This window comes from Notolepis coatsorum, assembly GCF_963971535.1.
Source record: "Notolepis coatsorum genome assembly, chromosome: 1".
Taxonomy (NCBI): domain Eukaryota; kingdom Metazoa; phylum Chordata; class Actinopteri; order Aulopiformes; family Paralepididae; genus Notolepis; species Notolepis coatsorum.
Genome location: NC_140165.1, coordinates 57,725,675 through 57,751,374, shown reverse-complemented (window position 1 = coordinate 57,751,374; position 25,700 = coordinate 57,725,675). Strand labels below are relative to the sequence as shown.

The 25,700-nt window shown below is 39.7% G+C and overlaps 1 protein-coding gene across 4 annotated transcripts in view; it reads left to right on the top strand.

Annotated features, from left to right (window-relative positions):
* The window catches only part of LOC311238407 (ATP-dependent RNA helicase DDX3X-like), a 126,036-nt gene that overhangs the window by 31,258 nt on the left and 69,078 nt on the right, over positions 1 to 25,700 (top strand). The window contains exons 2-4 of one of the 4 annotated variants that reach the window (XM_084326459.1): positions 5,784 to 5,835; positions 13,063 to 13,116; positions 25,317 to 25,379. In XM_084326459.1, the coding sequence (XP_084182585.1) occupies positions 5,784 to 5,835; positions 13,063 to 13,116; positions 25,317 to 25,379 (169 nt within the window). Of the gene's footprint in view, positions 1 to 5,783; positions 5,836 to 13,062; positions 13,117 to 25,313; positions 25,380 to 25,700 lie in introns of all 4 variants that reach the window. The other 3 variants (XM_084326458.1, XM_084326461.1, XM_084326460.1) reach the window with 3 other exon arrangements.

Below are 25,700 nucleotides of genomic sequence, written 5' to 3'. Positions count from 1 at the left end.
GACGGGGGACAGTTACAGGGTACGGGAGAGCAGAATAGGAGTAGCGGACATATCGGATCACAGTGCCATATATCTGACAGTAGATCTAGAAGGGAGACGGAGGAACACGATCTGGAGACTAAATGTAGGAATATTAAATAACAAGGGGGTGGTGAGTCAGATCAAGGAGGAGATAGCCAGGTATAAGGAAGAAAATGACAACGGGGCGGTAGATCCGAACATTTTATGGGACACACTGAAGGTGGTGATAAGGGGGAAATTGATGGAGAAGACAGCAATGCTGAAGAAGGCCAGAACGGAGACATATCACAAACTGATAGGGAAGCTGAAGAAGCTAGAGGGGAGACACCAGATATCAAAATAACAGGAAACGCTCGGAGAAATCAAAGAAGTAAAGGCCAGGATAAATAGGGAATTATTGACGGAAATAGAAAAGAAGGCGAGGTTCATGAAACAAACATACTATGAAGGGGGACCAAAAGCGACCAGACTGTTGGCTAGGAGAATTAGGACGCAACAGAAGTTGAACACGATACACACAATAAGGGATACAAAGACTAATGAAATATTGAGAGACCCAGCTGAAATAGAGAGGACATTTAGAGAATACTATGAGAAACTATACACACAGCCAAAAGCAGCGGGAGAAGAGGAAATAGAAGCATATCTGGAGAAGCTAGAGTTACCATCGATAGGGAAAGAACAGAATGAAGAATTAAATTAAATAATTACGGAACGAGAACTGGAAGAGGCAATTAGTAGAGCTAAAAACAACAAATCTCCGGGGAGCGACGGATTCCCATCGGAATTCTACAAGACATTTAGAACGGAATTAACACCCATGTTAGGGGCGGCGTTTAGACACACGATGGAAGAGGGCAAAATGCCCCCCTCGTGGAAGGTGATCAAGGCGCTATATCAAGAACCGACAGCGAGGGTTAAGGTGAATGGCAGCCTGACGGATAGAATCAGATTAGAGAGGGCTACCAGACAGGGATGTTGTCTCTCACCAACGCTCTTCGCCGTTTTCATAGAACCACTGGCACAACTGATCAGACAGACCGAGGACATTAAGGGAGTAAGGATAAAGGGAACGGAATATAAACTAGGCCTATTTGCGGACGACGTGATAGTATACATGAGGCAACCAGACAAGAGCTTCCCGGCACTGATGGATCTACTGAAGGAATATGGCCACTACTCAGGATGCAAACTAAACGTGACAAAGACACAGACCTTAGCATGGAACTATACCCCAACGACGGAAATTAGGGAACAGTACGGGATAAGATGGGACATGGACAAGATTAAATACTTAGGGGTGAACATCACGAGAGGGTGGGGAAACTGTTTGAGGCGAACTATACACAGATAAATCAGAACATCAAGAGAGACTTAGAGAGATGGACAGTAATGCCCTTGGACTTCAATTCAAGAATAGAGGTCATTAAAATGAACATACTATCAAGGTTACTGTACCTATTCCAGTCACTACCGATACAAATACCACAGAATCAATTCAGGGAGTGGGACAGACTGATATCGAGGTTCATATGGGCGGGGAGAAGACCACGGGTCAGATATAAAACACTACAACTACCAAAGGAAGAGGTAGGGATGGCAGTACCCAGCCTACAAGATTATTACTATGCAGCACAACTGAGAGCAGTGACGTGCTGGTGTAACGACAGATATGAGGCAAGATGGAAAGACATTGAAAAAGAAGGGGAGGGATACAAGGTACAAGCTCTGGTGGGAGATGGGGAACTATTTAAAGAAAAAGAGGGACTATTAGATCCAATCACCAAATGCACCTTGACCATATGGAACAGAGTAGTAAAAACACACAAATTGGAGAAGCAGTCAGGGGTTCTGAGATGGGTAGCACTACTAGCACATGACAAGAGATTCAAACCAGGGAGGTTAGACCATGGATTCAGAAGGTGGGAGAGGGGGGGGGGGGGGCAACAGCGATATGCAAAATGATAGAGAAGGGGGAAATGCAGACACTACAAAAATTAAAGGAGAAATTTGGACTAGAAAACAAGGACCACTTCAGATATCTACAGATTAGAGATTACTATAATAAAGAAATAAGAGGGGACAAGGAAGAAGAACAGAATGGAATAATTAGGATGATAGTAAGGGTATACGAAGGAGGGAAAGGAAGGGTAATATCAGCATTGTACGGGCTATAATGACCAGCAAGGGACACACGACCGATTATATAAGGGAGAAATGGGAGTGAGAACTAGAGATAGGAATAACAGGGAAGGAATCGGGGAACATATGCGAGGTGCAACATTCAACAACAGGATCGAGGATATGGAAAGAGTTTGGATGGAAAAACATAATCAGATTCTTTATAACCCCAGACCTGAAGGGAAAATATGCTCCAACACAGAGCATGCTGGAGGATGTGTGGGAAGGAGGGGGCAAATCACACGCACATATTCTGGGGATGTCAGAAGCTGAAGGGGTATTGGGAGGAGATAGGGGAGGCAATGATCAGAATATTAGGATACTGGTTACCACAAACAGGATTGGTGCTTTACTTAGGAGACCTGACACACGAGGGAATACAAGGGGGGGACAAATATTTAATAAAGATAATGTTGATAGCGGCCAGAAAAGCAATAACAAGACTGTGGTACAAAGAAGACCCACCGACAATAGCACAATGGGTAGGAATAGTGGAAGAGATACAGGATATGGAGAGGATAACACACATGCTCAGGTTACAGGAAGAGAAATTTGGAGAAAGATGGGGAAAGTGGGAGGATTACAAGGGGAACGAAAACGACATCACAGAGGAAGAACCAAATACATCATAAGAGGGCGAAGGGTAAAGGAGGAAAGAGGTTCAAAGAGGGTCTCTGAACCCATGTCACACACTTAATGTTTTCTAATTTTTTTTTAGTTTTTTTTTTAGATATGACAATTGTTTTATGTTTTTTCCACTTCATTATTTATGTATGTGAATATTTGCTTAAGTCAGTATTTTTAATTTTTTGTCTTTTGGGTATTACATTTTTTCTTTATTATTTATGTCTGTTTAATAGTGTTGTTGATGTTATTGTATATGTTGTGTTGTTTGTCTATAAATGTTCAATAAAAATTTGAGTTAAAAAAAAAAAAAAAATGTGATCATGTTTTTTGATTGGTTTTCACGATCGGTGAAAAGAAAGCATTATCGGAATTCACCAATCTCATATTTATACTGAATATCGGCCGATACCGATCGCTGGCCGATCGATCGGGGCATCCCTACGGCAGGGCTGTACGTTAACTTTTTTTGCACATAGCACTGGTGCTACAGAGGTTGATAGTTTTGTAGCACAGGCCAAAATCTTGTAGCACAAGTATAAAACGTGTTATATTTGTAACAGTCACAAATGTGCCTATTGTATTTGTGTTATTTAGTTGCAGTGCCATGTTTGGCTGTCATTTAGTATATCGCCATGTGTTATTAATTATTACTATGATACTCTCATATGCTATTTTCAATTAATATCATAAACAACATAAGGAATATTAGCATAATTTTGAGTGGACTGAAGGAATGAGTCAGCGTTAATAGTTTTAAATGCAAATAATTTATTGAAACATAGAAGTGGGGTCGGTTGGGACACACACACACACACACACAATGGGGGACCCTGATGTAAACAAGACAAACGTCTTTCTCTGGTCTGCATCCCCTTAACAATTGTGTGTATTGAGCCGTACTGTACCCATTCTGCAATCTGTTAAATAAAGTTTTCATTCATTCATTCACACACACTGTTTCAACTCACCACCCCCGCATCATATTGTAGTCTAGTCTGTCTTCAAACTTCCACTCCTCTCGAAACTTGTTTATATTTGAATATCATCATTATCTGTCCATCCTCAGTTTACTATAATATACTCCTGTCCTGAGTCCTGACTAGTGACTTCATCGTCTTTCCAAACGCACGCACGCACACACACACACACAGGGAAGGGGAGAGAGTGCCCCCCATTTCCCTTTCCACACTGTCTGCTGGCTCTGCGCCTCTGATCAGGATTAGCTTGTTAGCTTGCTAACGTTGTAGTGATTGTAATGGTACATAAACGTTAATTTCGGGCGATGTGCGCATAAAGGAATGGCGACGGTGCAAAGCATGTAGATGCATTTGACCCGTTCAATGCGAGAAATAAAAAACACCACAGACTTATTTCGGGACGTGTAGGCGCACTGCTGTGTTAACGCAGCAGTGCGCACCAACCGACCAACGCGCTGCTCTGCTTGCAGATAACGCAGAAGCACGGATAGGGCGGATACGACTCGTCGAGTTGTCACAAGAGTTTTTTCAAAATAAGCGTATCATATGCACCTGAACGTTGCTAGCTTTCGGAGCCTAGCTGGAGCTGCGCGTGGGCAGAAATGAGACCCGCTACAGGATTTTCAAAATAAGAGTATCTATATGAACCGAATCCCTATCGCACCAGTGCTACTGAAGTAAATCCATCCATCGCACAGACAGCTGTTGCTGTAGCACGTGCGATATATATGTCGCACTGTACACCCCTGCCTACGGACAACCTACAGCCTAATGACGGACAACCTACAGCCTAATGACCTACAGCCTAATGACCTACTCAGCGTTTCCGTTAGCCGGTAATTACCGGTATTTGACCGGCAAAATCTGTTGAAGTCCGACATATTTAATCTCTCCGGTCTTAATGTCCGGTGAAAATAATTCCCTGAGTCTAAGCACAATTTGATTATTTGAATTGTATTAAAATAGGCTAAAATTAAATAGCCTATGCGATGAACGAAACGATCATTACATTTGTTTCCTCGTTGCTTCTAATAATGACAACGACGTTGTCAGCGAGAGCTTAGTGCTGGGTGTGCGAACTTTTGTGAAGCTGCAGAGCCGGAGCAGCAGCAGCACAATGCAGTATTCCAGCAGTACTCCAATTCAGCCATTTTCAATTCAATGTTGGGTTGGGGGTGCTGCTGTGCGGTCCCCAGAAAAGAGCCAATAACAGCTGAATCAGCTGCTCTGAAGCGCCATACTCTGAAGCGCCAAGCGCAAATAAGTCGTTGCGAGGTGGAGAGAGTCGTCATGCAAACCTACAATAATGTTGCCGTCTCTCTCTGCCAAATTTCTCAGTTCTTCGCTTGATATAATTAATACAAATGTCCAATATAACTGAATTCGTTAGCTCATAAAAATGTGATTATAACACTGTTGTTTATTAATGTCGGGCGACTGCCCACAGACACCTATTTGATTTAAAGTCGGCAGCAGCACAAGTCTCTGGACTTATTTTATTTGGAATATAATGACTTTATACGCAAAAGTAGCCTAGTTTTAAGTAAAAATATTATAAATCTACATAACTTGATGATGTCATTCTTTTGTTTTGTTGTCATTCTTTTGCCTTCAATTGTTTTTAAGCTCAATAAACTGACCGGAATTTCTCTCATTTGACCGGTAGATTGAAATCTACCGGACACTGAGGCCGGCAACAATTTTTTCTAACGGAAACCCTGGACCTACTACAACCTACAGCCTAATGACGGACAACCTACAGCCTAATGACCTACAGCCTAATATGACCTACAACCTACAGCCTAATGACCTACTGCCTAATGACCTACTACAACCTACAGCCTAATGACCCACAACCTACAGCCTAATGACCTACAACCTACAGCCTAATGACCTGGCTACAACCTACAGCCTAATGACATACAACCTAATGACATACAACCTAATGAATAACCTAATATGTGTCTCTCTCCTCAGCTGGCTGTGTTAGACTTCAACCCAGCGGACGGCCAGGGGGGCGGTACTGGCAGTAAGTAGCCTATAATTTTTTTTCAGGGGCGGAAGAATGGCAGTGAATCAGAAGATGTTATAATGGTTGGATAATATTTGTTAGTAGCAGCTCTAAACTGAAGACTGTAAGGCTGGGCAATATGGCCACAATATCGTATCATGATATCTTTTCTTACTTTTGACGGCAATTCATATCTGATATGACCTTCTTTTACGTGGACTTGTAATATAATTGCCATGGTGTTATTTCAAAAAAGATTGTCCATTTTCTTAAACTTTTTAGAATACTGCTGCAATGAACAATTAATTTTATTATCATAGAAATATGCAACATTTGTATGTATGTATATATATTATGTGTTTCACTATACACCAATACTAGAAAAGTATTGCGATACCCAGCTGTTAAAAACGGTTCCATACTCCATTTTATTAGTATCGATACTTTTAGAATAATAGCCTGATGATGTATTTTGATTGCTGTATATAAATGTGCGCTATGTGCCAAGACTTTAACACTTTGGGTGCCATGGGTTAAATTCATTATATACCATAGGTTGCCGGCTCTATTTGTCTATGGAGAAGTACCCCTTCTTTGCATGGCTATAACTTTTTAAATTTTATTGCTACATTGCCATTATTAGGGCCCATTCAAAGTCCTATATGTATTGTTCATTGTGTAGCAACGTTAAACTTTTTCATTCACATATTCATAGTAAAGTATGGTCTAATGTATAAGTATGTTCATCTTTTTCTGCAGCTTTCTCCAGAACGTGATCTATAGACCCAAATGCATTATATTGATGATGAAATACAGTTTGATGGCAATCGGGGCGATATAAAAAATTTCAATTGGACGTACTTCTAGAATGATCTACGTATGATCTGATGATGACCGGATGGGCGGGGGATCGTTTATAATTCCGTGGGCAGCGTTATATCATTCATCTAGTGTGGGTCATATGTTCATCATAACAGTTTATATGGAACACGTTCAACAATAACGCTGAATCTTACCGGATATTCCTCGCGCCGTTGGACGATCAGCGTGGTGTAGACCATTTTCGATTATGGGATGTTTATCCTGATGAACCATTTCCAGCTTGTATAATACTATATACGTCCAAATCATGTTGTTTATCGAGTTATTGGCAATGGATCGCTATATATTGTGCCGAGCCAGAGTGCCGGCAGCCAAACCGAGTGCCCGGAAGTAATATGGCCGACCAGCACAACCTCCACAGCACTTCCTGTTTGGCGATTGCGCCGATCGGCCACCAGATGGCGCTCCTGAACCGCCAGAGAGCTCAGTGGGTCCTCCTGGTGGATCTCAGGCCAGCGGAGGGGAAATATGAATCCGATCACAGATTTTTTAAATATTGATATTAAAGACGCTGTAAAGCGTCCTTCGGCAACTTGAGCATGGCCGGGAATGACGCTGTAAAGAGTTAACCTGGAGCTGCTCAGCGGAGAGTGAGTGAGGGAGGGGAGGGGCAGAGTGAGTCTCTCTCTCTCTCTCTCTCTCTCTCTCTCTCTCTCTCTCTCTTCCCCCCCCCCCTCCGCGCGCCATGAATTAGGCTAACAATCCTGATATTGATTTACATGTCTTTATATTTAAAATATTATCTTATCTCCTGTGCTGGCAGCAGTGTGGATGGGAGATATTACACATAATAACAAATTTACATTAGCTATAGTATAGCTCAGCAGCTGTAACAGAATATTGTTTGTAGAATCGGTATCGTGATACTTTATCGGAGTAAAACATTTTGGTACCGTGACGACACTAATTATATATATGTATATATATTAGGGGTGTAACGGTACACAAAAAACGTTTGTACTGTTGTTCGGTACGTACCTCGGTTTTGAAGCACCTCTTGGTACGGTCTATTTTCGGTTCAGTTGGGGAGAGTTTGCAGAATGTGGCTTTCCATGTTCTACTCAAGGGTGATGTAGTGTGCAGTTACTGTTAAGTAGGGCTGTCAACGAATATTCTATAAAAATGTATAATCGACTTAAAAAAACAAAACATACATTAGATTGTGAAAAAAACTGCCCCCGGTGGGCGTGGGCCTGAATGCCCTGCATGGCAGATAGGAGACATCCATTTCATTGAGCTGAAGAACGTGCCAGTAGTAGACAATTAGGGGTGTAACGATGCATCGATTAATCTAAATGCATCGATTCTAATGTGTTCGATTCGATGCATCGATTTGAATATTATTATTATTATTAGATTATATCGTTTCTTTTTTTTTTCTTATGTTTTTTTTGTGTGTATTGTTTTTATTGACCTATAGTCCATTCATGCTGAGTGAATCAGTTCCCCCAGCCACATTTGTGTATACATTTTTTTGGGGGAATTAACTGATTTAGTATTTCTATCGGACAACACTCTTTGGAACATTAAACCGCCACCAAATAAATGTTTAAGCATTGATCAGGGCTTGACATTAACGTTTTGAGCCCTTCAGACAAGTGTCTCAGATATTTTACTTGTCCGAAAGCTAAACTTACTTGTCCGAAATGTACTTGTGAAAATAAAGGCCTATTAAAAAATCAATAAAACCGACAAGAGATTTGGACAATTATTATGATTTAATAACTTAAACACAGTGTGTGCATTTGTGTGTGGGGTATATACTGTATGATCAGTCCTCCAGCTCATCTTCACTCCCCATCAGCACCAGCTTATCTTTTTCATCTCTCCTCTCTCTTGATGACCAGGGGTTAAACCCTGGTCTACGCCTATAGTTGTATAGTTGTTATTACGGTATAGTTGTTATTGCCATATGTTGTTATACAGGATGGAGTATGACTGTATACCTCCATCCCTACGACAGTGACTGTATACCTCCATCCCTACGACAGTATGACTGTATACCTCCATCCTTACGAGATTGTGACAGTATGAATGTATACCTCCATCCCTACGACTGTATGACTGTATACCTCCATCCCTACGACAGTATGACTGTATACCTCCATCCCTACGACAGTATGACTGTATACCTCCATCCCTACGACAGTATGACTGTATACCTCCATCCCTACGACAGTGTGACAGTATAACTGTATACCTCCATCCCTACGACAGTATGACTGTATACCCCAGGGTTAGAAAGAAAAAATAAAAAAATCCAGGGCTTTTTTTGCCCCCCTTAATTGATTTTCGTTTTTTTTTTTTGTATTTCGGGGGCACCGAATTTTTATGATGAAAATTAGCAAAGATTATAAAACATTGTCGACACTTTTTTTTTTACAGTCTTCGTCCCTATGTTTGATAATGTAATGTTAATGTCTCCATATATAGGGCTCTACGCTAACCTTTTTCCCAAGGAGCACGTGTGCTCCTAAATAAAATTTAAATAAATAAAATCTAAATAAAAATTTAGGAGCACAGTGAAAATTGTTCAAGTAACAGAGTTTATTAACAAACTATTTATTACATGCATATTATACTGTGCGTGTGCATACTAGGGATGGGCATGAGTAATCGTTACTCGTAGCTATGAAAAAAAATCTTTTTTACATATTTTTTCACATGTATGTGTACGATTTTTTGTACGTTTGTTGGTTTCCTTAAACATATACGTGAATGAACAAAAATAAGTAAAACAAATTATAAACTTTTTTTTTTTCTTTTTTTTTTTTTTTTTTTTAGAGTAATACACGATCACTCGAGTATAGCATGTGATCAATCGATCTGGATTTTTCTTAAAAATTCCCATCCCTAGTGCATACTAAGGTCTAAACATCTGTGCAAAGTGTCTGGGGGCTTTTCTTGCCCCCCTTAACTGATTCGAGGGCATTTTGACCCAAGCCCCCCTTAATTTCGAACACTGGATACCTCCATCCCTACGACTGTATGACTGTATACCTCCATCCCTACGACAGTATGACTGTATACCTCCAGCCCTACGTCATCGCATCGGGGCTGCAAAAAAAGGCGACTGTCGTAAGACCAAAACACGACTATTTTATTACCCGCCACATGGCGGACAGACCTCTCACTGTCACTCGCCAAACCTAAAATCTGCCCGCCATTGGCGGGTGGCGGGCTCTAATTTTGGGCCCTGGTCTCGTAGTGAAGAGGAAACTGTGTTGTGTTGTATCTAGTATGTTTGTTAGTCTAGTCTCTAGTGAAGAGGAAACTGTGTTGTGTTGTATCTAGTATGCGTGTTAGTCTCTAGTGAAGAGGAAACTGTGTTGTGTTGTATCTAGTAGGGCTGACCCCTATTAATCGATTAGTCGACTAATCGGTCGAAAGGAGCCGTAGTCGACTGGCCAACCTCTTAGTCGAATATAATACAATTTTTTTTTTTTTTTTTTTTTTCTTTTTATCCTTTCCAAAAGAAAAGAGACCTAGAAGCGTGGCTAACGCTAATGGCATGCATACCAGAGGCTAACTGCCTACGAAAACAGGCACAGAGGCACTGAAAGTGGATTTCACCCATCTAATGAACACACTAGACTAGACAAATATCAAGATGTATCCATCAGTGGACCAATTGCATGCTTTTTCAGAGGACAAGAAGCCTTCAGTCGACTCCTTCAGACATTAAGCACCCCCCACAGCCCAAATGGAATGATTAAAAATAATTAATTTTTTTAAGTCGACCAATAGTCGACTAACGGCAAATTTTGGCCAATCCTAGTCGACCATCCAAATCCTTAGTCGGGGACAACCCTAGTATCTAGTATGTGTGTTAGTCTCTAGTGAAGAGGAAACTGTATTGTATCTAGTATGTTTGTTAGTCTGGTCTCTAGTGAAGAGGAAACTGTGTTGTATTGTATCTAGTATGTGTGTTAAGGCCTCTACATGCTACAGCAACTTCAAAGCAACTGCAACACAACATCGGCGCGATTTCAACGCGGTTGTTGCAGAGGGTCTTGTAGACTGTGTTGCGAGGATGTTGCGTACCTGTCTCAAATCGAATCTAAACAACCGTTGCGTTGATATTGCGTAGCAGTGATTGGTTGGTAGTGAATGGGGGCGGGGCTGTCATAGAATAATATTGGTCCTGCAGTGAGGAATACCATCCTCCATTGTTGTAGCCAGCAAGCTATGCTATCAATATTAGCTAAATAATCAGCGTCATAGCTGGCCTTTTTCTGAAAACCCAAGCACATATTGTTCCATAGCATACGCCTTTAGTTGATCATGACAAATCCTCTTACCTTGATGATTAAAAAGCCTCCATAATTTAGTAAATAAAGCTGTAGCCAGCCAGCTAGCATTGATGCTATACAAAATGCTATCCACATTAGCTACATAGCTAACCAACTAAATACAATGGTATCCTGAGGTAACGTTAAATACAACGTTTGCTAGTCGAAATGACTGGACACACACAGGGACAAGTTAAACATCAATCAATTAATTTATTCCAACCGGTAGTTTGAGCTGCATGTGAGCCGAGGTCTTTCTCTCCTCTCCATTGGAAACTAATGACGTTACGCTAGCTCGAAAAAGCACAGAACCGACCGACAAAAGTTAAGCTGCTAGCAACAGACACTATAATACTTCCGGTCGGGGGATTTCAAAATAAAAGAGCGACGTCTAAAAGCACCGAAAATACGTTTATTTTGTACATTATCTAACGTTAACACGAACCTAAACTAACTTTAGATTAGTTTAGGTTCGTGTAACGTTAGATATTGTAAAAAATAAACGTATTTACGGTGCTTTTAGACGTCGCTCTTTTATTTTGAAACCCCCCGCCCAGAAGTAAAAATGATGCTTATTTTTCTGCTTGTTATCAATGGGTTGGTTGAGAAGGGAGGTGTCATCTATCTAGGGAACCTAGCTACATACGGGGTACAATGTTACATTAGGCTGTGCGTCGATGTTGCAGAAGCATAAAGGCAGAGTGTCTGCAACACTGTTGCTTTGTCGATGTTGTGGTGCAGTTGCTTTGAAGTTGCTGTAGCATGTAGAGGCCTTTAGTCTCTAGTGAAGAGGAAACTGTGTTGTATTGTATCTAGTATGTGTGTTAGTCTCTAGTGAAGAGGAAACTGTGTTGTATTGTATCTAGTATGTGTGTTAGTCTCTAGTGAAGAGGAAACTGTGTTGTATTGTATACGATACTATCGCGATACTTGCGTCACGATACGACAGTATCGCGATACTAAATATACTATTATATACTATTGCGAAGAATATTTTTTTCTTTCTTTTTTGATCAAATGAAATGTATTACCTTTTTTCAACTGCAAAGTAAAACTTTGTCAACATGTTTTATCTAATAAAATAAAGTTCAGTCTGTTCATCTCACTTCAATAATCTTTATTGCAGAACATGGTATTTTCTCAAGCAGACGGATGTAAACACTGTAATCTGTGTTGCATGTACCTGACAAACTGAACTGTTTGTATTAGTCATATTCCAACTTAACTGAATGCACATGTGTGTGTGGACTACTGTACTATTACAGGTATTGAAATGAACAATGCAACTTCCTTATACAAATTTATTTTTATTTAAAAAAAATTATGAATAATTAAATATCGATACTTGGCGTCCCTGTATCGATACAGTATCGCCACGCAAAGTATCGCGATACTACTACGTATCGTTTTTTCCCCCCACCCCTAGTATCTAGTATGTTTGTTAGTCTCTAGTGAGGAGGAAACTGTGTTGTATTGTATTATTATCTAGTATGTTTGTTAGTCTCTAGTCTAGTGAATCGTATTGTTGTTACTTGTATGTCTCTAGTAGTCTAGTGAAGAGGAAACTGCTGTATTGCATTGTGGGTACGGTCAGGAGGACTGAATGGCAACAGTGGCATTCAATGGCAACGAGTGCACCAATACACAAATGAGCAGATTTAATACGAATTAAAATTGATTCTTTATGTTCAAATATTCATAAATATGTAGTAGTATTCATACTACAGAGCTGTAATTATATTTACTAGACAGCTTTGTTTTCTGTGTGCGCGTGTGTGCGTGCATGGTGTCTCCCTCCCCCTCTGCGCTGATAGAATGCAGGCAGACACCTTGTTTAGACGACAGGGAACAACTAGAGACCATATGGAAGAGAACGAGAGGAAGAGAATCATCCATAGTTTTCCATTTGGTTCCACTGTACTGAAGGATTCTCTCTACTGAGATGGATATACAGCTATCCGCCAGCAGAGGGAGCAGTACTTAATACCGCCTTCCATTATTTGAATGTTATTTGAATTGATTGACCTGATCAGATCTCAGACAGGGTCTCTCTCTCTCTCTCTCTCTTTAGGGAGCTACATTCCTCAACATCTACGGAACAAAGAGGTGTCACAAGTTCAACCCGGTTAGTAACATCAGCCTGCAGAAGACCTGTCCATATGGACATTTCATAGGGGCGACAGTGGCTCAGGAGGTAGAGCAGTCCTCTGGTAATCGGAAGGTTCCCGGTTCGATTCCCGCTCTTCCCAAGCAGCATGTCGAAGTGTCCTTGAGCAAGACACTTAACTTAACCCCTAATTGCTCCCGTTGAGCAGGTTGGCACCTTTCATGGTTGCCTCTGCCATCTGTGCGTGAATGTGTGAGTGAAATGTAGGGAACAAATTGTAAAGTGCTTTTGATAAATTCGCTATATAAATGCACCATTTACCATTTAACGTGTTGTGTTTGCTTGAACCTTCATTTGACAGATTGTTCTGTTACAATATAGACTCAGTTGTTCCTGTGCCTTACGGAATTTGTTTTTTCATATGGTTTACCTATTCCTATGGTCTCAGAGTTCAGTGTAAAAGTAAGAGAGTTGACAGTTAAGTTGGGCACTTTTCCATTATTTTGCTAACAAGAGCTGAGAGGTCAGAACGTAGGCTACATGAGGTGATGTTATATACAGAACGTAGGCTACATGAGGATGTTATATACAGAACGTAGGCTACATGAGGTGATGTTATATACAGAATGTAGGCTACATGAGGTGATGTTATATACAGAACGTAGGCTACATGAGGTGATGTTATATACAGAACGTAGAGACTACATGAGGTGATGTTATATACAGAACGTAGGCTACATGAGGTGATGTTATATACAGAACGTAGGCTACATGAGGTGATGTTATATACAGAACGTAGAGACTACATGAGGCGATGTTATATACAGAACGTAGGCTACATGAGGTAATGTTATTTATACAGAACGTAGACTACACGAGGTGATGTTATATACAGAACGTAGAGACTACATGAGGTGATGTTATATACAGAACGTAGGCTACATGAGGTGATGTTATATACAGAACGGGCAGCGTGTCGATGTGTCCTTGAGCAAGACACTTAACCCCTAATTGCTCCTGATGAGTAGGTTGGCACCTTGCATGGTTGCCTCCGCCATCGGTGTGTGAATGTGTGAGTGAATGGGTAAAATGTGAGTAACAAATTGTAAAGCGCTTTGGATAAACGCGCTAAATAAAAAAGCAGCCATTTAATGTTATATACAGAACCTAGGCTACATGTGGTAAAGACCATAACCCTATCGAAACAGCAGTCAAAGTGTATTATTACCGAAAATACGATTATCGAAAAAATGCTAATATCTTTTATCGTAAAACTATATAAAAACGGTATAAAAAATTTATATACAGGACGTAGGTACATGAGGTCATGCTATACACAGAACGTAGGCTACATGAGGTAATCTATATATATATATATATATATATATAATATATATATATATTGTATTAAAAGAAATGCACACCCGAGCTGCTAGAGGTCGGCAAAGTGGCGCGTCGCGAATCGTCCTCAAGAAGGATGTTAAGAGGTTAATGTTGTTGTGTTTCTTTTTCAAATGTAGCCAAGAGTAAAGACCATAACCCTATCAAAACGGCAGTCAAAGTGTATTATTAAAATCCGGTTTTTAAGATTTACCGAAAATACGAATTTATCGGGAAAATGCTAATTATATCTCTTTTATCGTAAAACTGTATAAAAACTGTATAAAAATTTTATATACAGAACGTAGGCTACATGAGGTGATGTTATATACAGAACGTAGGCTACATGAGGTGTAGCCCCTTTCGTGACTGATGCACAGAGTGAATCCACAGTCACTTCCTTGCCCAGGGGTCGGCAACCTGCGGCCTCAAGGCCGCATGCGGCTCTTTAGCCAATCAGCTGCGGCACCCTGGCCCAATTCTTTTTTTTTTTTACTTTTTTTTTTTCTTCTTTTGGAGATCGGTGTCATACTGTGACCAGGGTTTCCGTTAGCCGGTAATTACCGGTATTTGACCGGCAAAATCTGTTGAAGTCCGACATATTTAATCTCTCCGGTCATAATGTCCGGTGAAAATAATTCCCTCTAAGCACAATTTGATTTATTAAAATTAAATAGCCTATGCGATGAACGAAACAATCATTATATTTGTTTCATCGTTGTTTCACCAAGCAGGTCTAATAATGACAACGATGTTATGTTGTCAGCGGGAGCTTAGTGCGGTGTTTGCGAGTGCATGCAGCTGCAGAGCCACAGAACCCACCAGCTGTGCCGGCACAGTGCAATACTCCAATTCAGCCATTGGCAATTCAGCTGTTGGGTGGGGGGTGCTGCTGAGCGGTCCCCAGATAGGGCCTGAAAACACCGCTCTCTGCGGCTCTGCAGCTGCATGCTCTCGCAAATAAGTCGTTGGGAGGTGGAGATTCATCACGCAAACCCACGATAATGTTGCCGTCTCTCTCTGCCAAATTCTCAGTTCTTCGCTTGATATAATTAATACAAATGTCCAATATAACGGAATTCGTTAGCTCATAAAAATGTGATTATAACAGACTGCTGTTTATTAATGTCGGGCCGACTGCCCACAGACACCCATTTGATTTAAAGTCAGCAGCAGCACGGAGTCTTGGGACTTATTTTATTTGGAATATAATGACTATACGCAAAAGTAGCCTAGTTTTAAGTTAAAATATTATAAATCTACATGCCTTGAGGATTTCATTCTTTATATAGCCTGCCTATCAATTGTTTTTAAGCTCAATAAACTGACCGGAATTTCTCTCATTTGACCGGTAGATTGAAATCTCCCGGACACTGAGGCCGGCAACAATTTTTTTCTAACGGAAACCCTGACTGTGACACTGAAATGAAAAAATATTTCATCAACTAAGATATTTAGTCAACAAAAGGCTTACCTTAGTGATATGTGGTGCGAAATTTGCGAACAACGAAATATTTTTCTTTTTCTTTTATAGATTTTCCACAAATAAGGGAAGGACTCTAATAGAGCTGCATAGTTCAGGGTTTTATTTCAAAGTAGGTCTACAGATGCCAGTGTTTTTTCTCCTTGTCTGTGTTTTATTTCAAAGTAGGTCTACACATGGTAGTCTTTTTTCAAAGTGGACTACTTTTTATTTTATAAATGTTCCACAAATAAGGGAAGGACTCAAATATACCTGAATAGTTCAGGGTTTTATTTCAAAGTCGGTCTACAGACACCAGTGTTTTGTCTCCTCTTCATTAATTCATTCAGACGGTGACTGAATAATTTTGATTGACAGTCGAGTCTGCCAATTACGTCACACCGCTTGCACCCGCCCTGCTGTTCTTAGCACCAATCGGCAAGCGCTTATTCGTTTTTAACTTCCGGTAAATCCGCCATTGATCTACACGGACAGAAAACCACAACAAACCTACCGTGGCTAATAACGTTAGCTACCAGCGCTCCGCAGGAGTACTAAACAAGGCATAATGATTTTACTGCAACGAATGTTATAATAAAAGCCTTTCCATACATCTGTCTGATTGAAAACTTTATTAACAGACCGCAGAATGGGCACAACTCAGCACGGGCTGAGTTATGAACGAGTAATGCTTGCTATCTATCTAGGGCGTCCTCGGACGTTGCTATGTTCGGGTAAATACGCTGATGTTATTGAACGTGTAACTATATAACGTTAATGCCACAAAACGAATGCCTTTGTTAATCATAAGTAGTAACTTTGATGCAGTAGTGTGTGTGTGGGGGCGGCGTTCAAAAGTTTGAACGTGTGGACCAGATTGACGCGACACAATCCTCTTGGGCAAAACATCACGATATCCACGATACGTTTAAAAAGTATCGTTAATGAACTGTACCCGATATTTATATAATATCGTCATATCGCCCAGCCCTAATGTAAACATCACAGAGGCAGCGTTGCATGCTGGGCGCACCAGGCATGTCACAAATGCAGAATAAGAGAATGAATGAATTGAATGAATGAATGAATTTATTCACACACACACACAATACATTTTACATGCGAGTATCCTCATGTGATAACAATGTCGCAAATTGTGTGCATGTGCCAGGTCTCCCAAGAAGCTATTTAAAGCTTTTGGAGGGAGCCTGAACACAGATACTAACAGAATATAAACAATAGAACAATAACAAAAAAACAAAACAATACAACGTGGGTAGGTTTACACACCTACCTACTAACTGACATATAACAGAGATACATAATACAGACAATTTTATTCCTAAGTTATAATTTTAATTAGAGATATGATTTTAGCAGTTCCTCTTTCAGTGATTTTTTAAAGGTATTTGTCATTTTTAGATTTTCGTCAAGCTTGTTCCAGATCTGTGGACCCCTGCATGCTATGCTTAGGCTAGCACAATTTAGCCTTCTCCTCTTGCCAGATATAAGATGCTTGTTTCTTGTGTTGTGGATGTGCAGTGGTTGGCAGACTGGGACAAGCTCAGACAGTCTGTGATTCAAGTTGTAGACAACTTGATACATAATTGATGCGTTTTGATGAATGTTAAATTCAGCGAGCCTCAGGAGACCAAAGCGATGGAAAAGAGGCTTTGAGGGCGCTCTAAACCCGGACCATGACAGCACTCGTAGTACCCTCTTTTGTAGGCTTTCTAGTTTTTTGAGATGGCTGGGGTATGTGTTGCACCATATGACGTTACAGTAATTAATGAGGGGTTCAAACAGGGTTTTGTATAAAGTGAGAAGGGCAGGCAAGGGAAGAAAATGACGTATTTTGCAGAATAAGCCAACATATTTGGACAGTTTTGTTTGTAGGTATTTTATGTGGCATTTGAAGTTGAGTGACTCATCGATGATGACCCCCAGGAATTTTGTGGACGCCACTCTTGACAGCTCCTTTCCATTTATTTTTATGCACATGTGATGTGTGCGCATCCGATTTGAGTGGAAGATAATGAAATTTGTTTTGCTGAGATTTAGTGATAATTTGTTGCATTTGAACCAGGTGTCCACTTTTTGTAGTTCTGTATTGAGTAGATCTTGTAGCTCGAGTGGATTTTTATGTGACAGAAACAAATTAGTGTCATCAGCGAATATAACTTTGTGCAGAAGTACAGATGAGTTGACAAAGTCATTTATATAGAGAATAAATAGTAAAGGCCCTAGAATTGACCCCTGGGGGACCCCATATTTGATGTCCATTTTTATTGATTTGTGATTTTTTTATATCGACGTACTGTTGTCTACCATGTAAATAGCTACTGAACCAGTTGAGAGCCAGACCCCTTATGCCATAATGGTGTAGTTTCCCAAGTAGAATGGTGAAGTCAATGGTGTCAAAAGCCTTTGATAGATCCAGGAAAACGCCCACCCCACAATCACCCTGATCAATGGCATCATGTATTTTTTCTATTAGGTCTAATATTGCCATGTTTGTAGTTATTTTTTTCCTGAAGCCGTATTGTGAATTGGTGAGTATATCTAGCTTGGTGGTGTATTCGCTTAATCTATTGTACACAACTCTCTCATAGACTTTGGATAGAGCTCGTAATACGGATATTGGACGGTAATTATTAATACTATTTTTGTCACCTGATTTATATATGGGTATTATTCTCCCAATTTTGATGTTTTTTGACACTACACCATGTAGTAAGGACAAATTAATACAGTGAGCGAGTGGTCTGACTATAATATTGGCTATGGCTATTAGGATTTTGCTGCATATTCCATCAGCACCGGCTGTGCGAGTGTCCTTCATCTTCATGATAATGTTGAATAGTTCATCATGGTCAGTTGGTTTCATGAAAAAAGAGTTAATATAGTTACCTGATAAATACTGTTTAAAAGACACACCCCCGGGATGGCTAATTTTATTCGCCAGGTCTTCACCAATGGATGCAAAGTAGGTATTGAATTTATCAGAGAGATCCTGCTGTGACATGTTTGCAGGGTCAGGGAGCGAACGCTGCTCTGTGATGTTTACACGTTTATAATTTTTTTTTTAAATGTTTATTAGCAACGCCGAGCTTTCAAACCATCACGTATCTCTGTCCGAAACCCTCGTGCAACTGTATACGGGATGGGTATCGTTAGGATTTTATCGATACTACTACTCCTATCGATACTGCTTAACGGTTCGGTACTTTATCGATACTCTTATCGGTTCTTTTTGATAATTTTTTTATGATTTTTATATTTGCAGTTGAGAGCATTGGTCATCTCCCTACAGTAAAGATTAGAAATGATTGAATTATTGTAAATGTGTGTGGAGTGGTGGGAATAGCTGCTTCAATAATAACTTATAACAACAACAGACAAGTTAGACAACTATGTATACAAAAAAAACGATATACACTGAATGATTAGTTGTTACCTAAAGTCCTTGGACTCCACTGTAGAGAACGGGTGCAGGCCTTTGACAACAAACTTTGTCACAGCCCTGTGACACTCGTTCACCCTATCCTCTGTCATCTTTCCTCTAGCTGCTAAGGGAGAAAGGACTTTGGGTGGTGGAGGTAGATGGAGGATGTGTGGTGGGCTCACTGGGCTGGGACACATTGGTGGCTGACCTCAGCTTGACGATCTATAAAAAGTTTTTAGATTGTAGTATTTGTAGCTAAACAATTATTTTGTTTATTAGCCTATTTGTAATAATTCGTTATTAGCCTAGGAAACTCCGTATCTTGGCTTACCGGCTGCAGTGGACGTGGATGCAGATGGACCACTGCGCGCAAGGCAGTCGAATACGGCGCATTTCTGCACACTAATATAGTGTTTTGCAAACAAATGTTTTGATAGATTGCTCGTATTGCCACCCTTACTGGCAAATGTTTTGTTGCACTTGTGAACGCTTCGCTCTATCCGCCATCACGACTCAGTCCATGCAGAGCTGTCTGTGTCTGTGTGCAGCGCGCGTCGGCACGGAGACAGCGCTGAGATGCTTCCAGCTGCAGCACATCAGGTGTGCGGGGCTTGTAAGCGCTGCTGTCTGACGTGCTGCAGCTGCATACTATTGACAGCGCTTTCATTAAGGAGTACCCGTATGTATGTGTAGCGCGACTCGCGAGGAGTGTGTGTAATAATGACTCGCTGCTTCTCGTGCAGAGACAGAGAGAGGAGAGATCGTTCGCAACTTTTAAATAATAATAATAATAATAATAATAATAATTTCTCTAGAGTATCGATAGCAGTACCGAGGACGTCGGAGCTTATAAATACTCCGGTATTTTCTAATATAGTACCGGTTCCCGTTTAAAACCGGGGTCCGGGGGGCATCCCTTTGAAATTTCTCTGTGATAGTTGTATAATGAACGGTTCGGGCAGAACCAGTCCTTCATGGTACATCTAGGTTGGTTGGCTATGGGCTAGGAAGTGACTGTGGATTCACTCTGTGCATCACAGTCACGAAAGGGGCTACATGAGGTGATGTTATATACAGAATGTAGGCTATGAGGTAATCTGTCTGATACCAGGCAAAGATTATTGGTATAGGTGTGATACCAGGATAACATATGTTATTGTTTGGGTATGATATCATGCTAAAATATGATATTGTTTGTGTCTGATACCAGGATAACATATGTTATTGTTTAAGTCTGAAACCAGGCTAAAATATAATATTGTTTGGGTATGATATATCATGCTAAAATATAATATTGTTTGGGTCTGATACCATGCTAAAATTATATTGTTATTGGACAATTATCCAGATACTAAATTCTGATTCCAAGAAACGTGTTTAATATATATATATATATATATATATATATATATATATATATATATATATATGCTGTTTAATATATATATGCTGTGTAACATGTTTAATATTATGCTGTTTAAAGTGTTTAATATATATGCTGTGTAACATGTAGGGCTGACCTTCGAATGTTTTGGAATTCGAAGCATCAGGGCCGAGATCCGATTTTAATTCGAAGGGGGGGGGGGGGGGGGGGGGGGAGACTTGTACAGCACTTTGTTCAACTTTGTCAGTGCTGTAAAGTTTAAACCTTTTTAAATCTTAGACAAACGAAACACTTTGCTTTCATGAAATATTATAAGCCGTTATTTGAGGCTTTATAAAAGCAGCACAATGAACACAAATCTGTCAGTGCCGTGTCCGACCTCATCTTAAATAACAAACAGCATTGCTTGTTGTAATTAACAAAGAGAGGCAGAGTTGATTTTCCAAAAAAGAAAAAAAATCATATATTTCTTTTTTTATAATCGAATTTTATTTTCATATTCGAATCCCATGCCCATCGAACAAAGTATTTAAGACAGCCCTAGTAACATGTTTAATATATATGCTGTGTAACATGTTTAATATATATATGCTGTGTAATATGTTTAATATATACCGGTATGCTGTGTAATATGTTTAATATATATGCTGTGTAGGGCTGGGCGATATGGCCTAAATATGATATCACGATATTTTCTGACCTTTCGGCGATACACATTAGGGCTGGGCGATATAACGATAACGATAAATATCGCGATATATTTTAATAATCGATATCGAATATCGAAATTTTAAAAAAAATCGAAAAATCGTTTTTTTTTTTTTTTTTTTATATTTTTTTTACCTGCAACAGGGCAGTTTTAAAACCAGAGACAGTGGACAGACTTGTCTTTCTTGCCTGCAACTTAAAGTAATGGCTTTGCTTGTCCAAATGACAATACTGACCAAATTCAGATTTCTTTTTCTCTTGTCCATTTATTTTGTTTGCTTTCTAATTTAAAATACATTTTGAAACCGTCTGTACACAGTAGGCTATGTGTGCTAGCAGAACTAGACTCCAGTCACGAGTCACAGTGCACATGTGCGGTGGTTTGTCCACCAAAAAAGCGCCAAAAGATCGAAAATAAACTAGCAGAGCCAGAACTGTTCAACTCCTCTGGAGCCACAGCCAGCAGAGAAGCCGGTTTACTTTAGCTTTTAAACCAGCTGCAGCCTGAGAACTGGAGTGTGAGGGGATGTAACACTAAAGATGGCGGCAATGACAAAGAATTGCTGCAAAATAAACATACATCTGTTGTTAAAAAAAAAAAAAAAAAAAAAAAAAAAATTTATAATTTTTTTTATACTTATAACAATTCGATAATTATCGATATCGAGAAATAAAATAAAATTATCATATCGTTATCGCGATATGATTTTTTTCCATATCGCCCAGCCCTAATACACATCACGATGTTTTTCCTTTTTTCCCTAAACAATTCATTATGAGGCTTACCAAGACAGTATTTGAGTTTGCAAGCGAACATTAAAGACAAAAGACTCATGCATTTAGCATTTTTATATTATATTATAGATTTAGATTATTGGATTCTTAGATTATATATTTAGCATTTTAGCCTTTCGTTTTTTTAGATTATATATTAGATTAGATTTGAACGGCTTAAGGCTATATCTGTACTTGATGTTTGTTTGTTGTGTTGCATACTTGAAATAAACTTCAATCAAATCAAATCCCCCCTCTTAGAAACAAAAACATGTGTTTAACCTAGCCATCTATAAAACATCATGCTAAAACTGTGAAACAAATGTCCTACTCCCCTAAAGAAAGAAATACATAGCAAACATGACTCAGTTATCCAATAGTGCTGCTGCTTTTTATTTTGTTAAAATCTTTTAGTTAAGACTAAAAGACTACAATATATATGACTACAAGGGCCAGAAGCCGACTTCATGACGGCTTCCTGTCCTCGCATTCCATTTCCGGTTTTCCGGTTAACGTTACATTTTCAACAACAGATTGCTGCTAATTAAACACTTCATGGAAATGGAGTAACGTTAACGTTATGTCAAGTTCATACGTGTAGTGTAGTATGAACTCGACATAACGTTAACATTACTCCGTGTCCACTGTTGCTGCCACTGTAGCGTCGCAGATGGATGGTACACTCTGTTAGCTCCGTAGCTAATCCACTCATAGACTAATTTACCGATAGCAGTACCGTTAACGTCGGAGCTTACTCCTGGGTTTCAGGGGGCATCCCTAGCACCGAGCCACCGCCTCTCTGTCTAGGTGTGTGCGCTTGCGTGCGTGTATGTGCGTGTAGATGACGTAATTTGGGCAAGTGTGTGTGTGACTGACTTTTTTTTTCTGCGAGAGGGAGAGGCGAGAGGGAGAGGAAAGCATTTAGCACTGCGCTTGTAAGTCTCATCTCCGCCGCGGCGGCCTCTAACGCGAGGGCAAAACATCACGATATCCACGATACGTTTAAAAAGTGTATCGTTAATGAACTGTACCCGATATTTATATAATATCGTCATATCGCCCAGCCCTAATGCTGTGTAACATGTTTAATATATATATATGCTGTGTAACATGTTTAATATATATATATGCTGTGCAGGGTTTCCCACCAATGACCTAGAGACTGTGGCGGCCCGCCACAGTCTAATTAGTCCCGCCACAGTTGTATAATGAACCAACATTATTATTTTTTTTTTTACTATAAAGTTTGCCAATAATTATGGAGGTGTAGTCTGACGTCACTGGTTGTTCCACCCGTATAGGGATTTATCATTGGGAAGATGGATTATCGGCTATTGTAACAATTCTGCTGCATGGAAATTGAAAAGCTTTCCAGTTTTACATAAAATGACTTCCCTTCTATCACTAACATTATTTTTTAAGCAATTTTGGTTGAAATAAAATTTAGCGATTTTTTTTTGTTTGATTAATTGCGAATATTTTCATGTTGAGCTATAGCTTGTGGATGAATACGCACAGAAATGTACACCATGCCAATGTTAATGCTTTATTTGTTTTAAACGAGACTATTTAGAAATGGGCAATGGGGAAATGCATTGGGTTGGACAGAGGGTGGAACACGAAAAACGGCAATGACGTAACCACTACACCTCCCTATAGGGATGTATCAGTAGTAGTATTGGCAGTGGTAGTAGTCGTAATAGTAATCCACAAAAATGTTTTATTTTCTAAAAAATAAACCAGTTCAACACAGGTAACCACTTTTGCTTCATTTCTTTGATGGCTCAAATGTATGCCAGTGGTTCCCAAACCTCTCCTCGAGACACCCCAGCCATTCCATGTATTTGTTAAATTCCACCACCAGCACACCTGATTCAACTTATAACGGGCTAGTTAAGTTGAATCAGGTGTGCTGGTGGTGGAATTTAACAAATGCATGGAACAGCTGGTGTGCTTCGAAGAGAGGATTGGGAAGCTCTAGTCGATTTTGTGTTTTGAGCACAAAGTTCATCATAGATCTAGCCTCTTTATTTTGCTCTCAAAGTGCACCAGATTGATGCATTTAACTTTAAAATGTACCAAACATAAAAAAACGGGGGGGGCATGCCCCCGGACCCCCCTAGGGTCGGAGGTTCACCCCCCATAGTCTCTGAAAATCCTGTGGGAAACACTGCTGTGTAACATGTTTAATATTTATATATATATGCTGTTTAACATGTTTGATATATACGGTATATGCTGTTTCATGCATATAAGCTGGTTAGATATCTCTAATGGAGAAAAATCTGTATTATACCTCCATAATTTTTGTCCAAACTGATGGTCCAAGTCTCTACTGTTTAGTAAAACGGATGGTCCAAGTCTTTACTGTTTAGTAAAACTGATGGTCTTTACTGTTTAGTAAAACGGATGGTTTTTACTGTTTAGTAAAACTGATGCTCCAAGTCTTTACTGTTTAGTAAAAAGCAACAAATGGGATCGGTACTCGTTATTGGTCCATACTGAACGTTTCAGACTCTCAATCAGCAGGATACAGGTGGTATTGGTCCATCCCTACTTATGGTGGTGTAAGTAGGGATGCATCGATCCATTATTGATATCGGATATCGCCCCCGATATGACTAAAATAGCTGGATCGGGTATCGAGAAAAAGAAAAAGACGGATATATATTTTTTATATATAATAATAAATAAAATTATAAATAACAATTCAGTACATTTATATCTGTGTTAATTTGTTACATTTTGTTTCATTAAGTTAGGAAAGTAATGTTATAAGTCGAGCCTGATGTTGCCTTGCACAAAAGAATGATCCCAGTCTCTTCCACACAGGCATACAGTTTTATTAATTGAACAATGGGTATCGGATCGGTACCGGGCCGATACCCAAAGCCCAGGTATCGGTATCGGGACTGAAAAAGTCGGATCGGTGCATCCCTAGTTGTAAGATACAATTGTGTTATTGACAGTACCAGGCTCTGGCCAAGTAAATGCATGTTCTGCTGTTATTGTTGTTTGAAGTTTCAGTTGGGAAAGTGACTTCCTTCCTTCCTTCTCTCCAGCAGGAAATGCCTTCTTCACTGGGAGACAGGGTGGCTACAACATGGGTCCTCCTCCTGCTACCAACTGTGAGTTCATTGATACATTACATGTCCATACACTGCCTACGGTAAAATTAATTATTCAGCCTGGTTTCTCGTTATACAGAGAAAAGATCTTTATATAATGAGAAAAAGATCTCTATATAATGAGAACAATATCTTTATATAACGAGAAAAAGATCTCTAACGAGAAGAAAATGTTGATATAACCAGAGAAAAAAAATCTTTATAACGAGCAAAAGATCTTTATATAACGAGAAAAACATCTTGATATAAGGAGAGAATTATCTTTATGAGAAAAATCTAACGAGAAAAAGATGAATGAATGAATGAATTTTATTTCAAGCC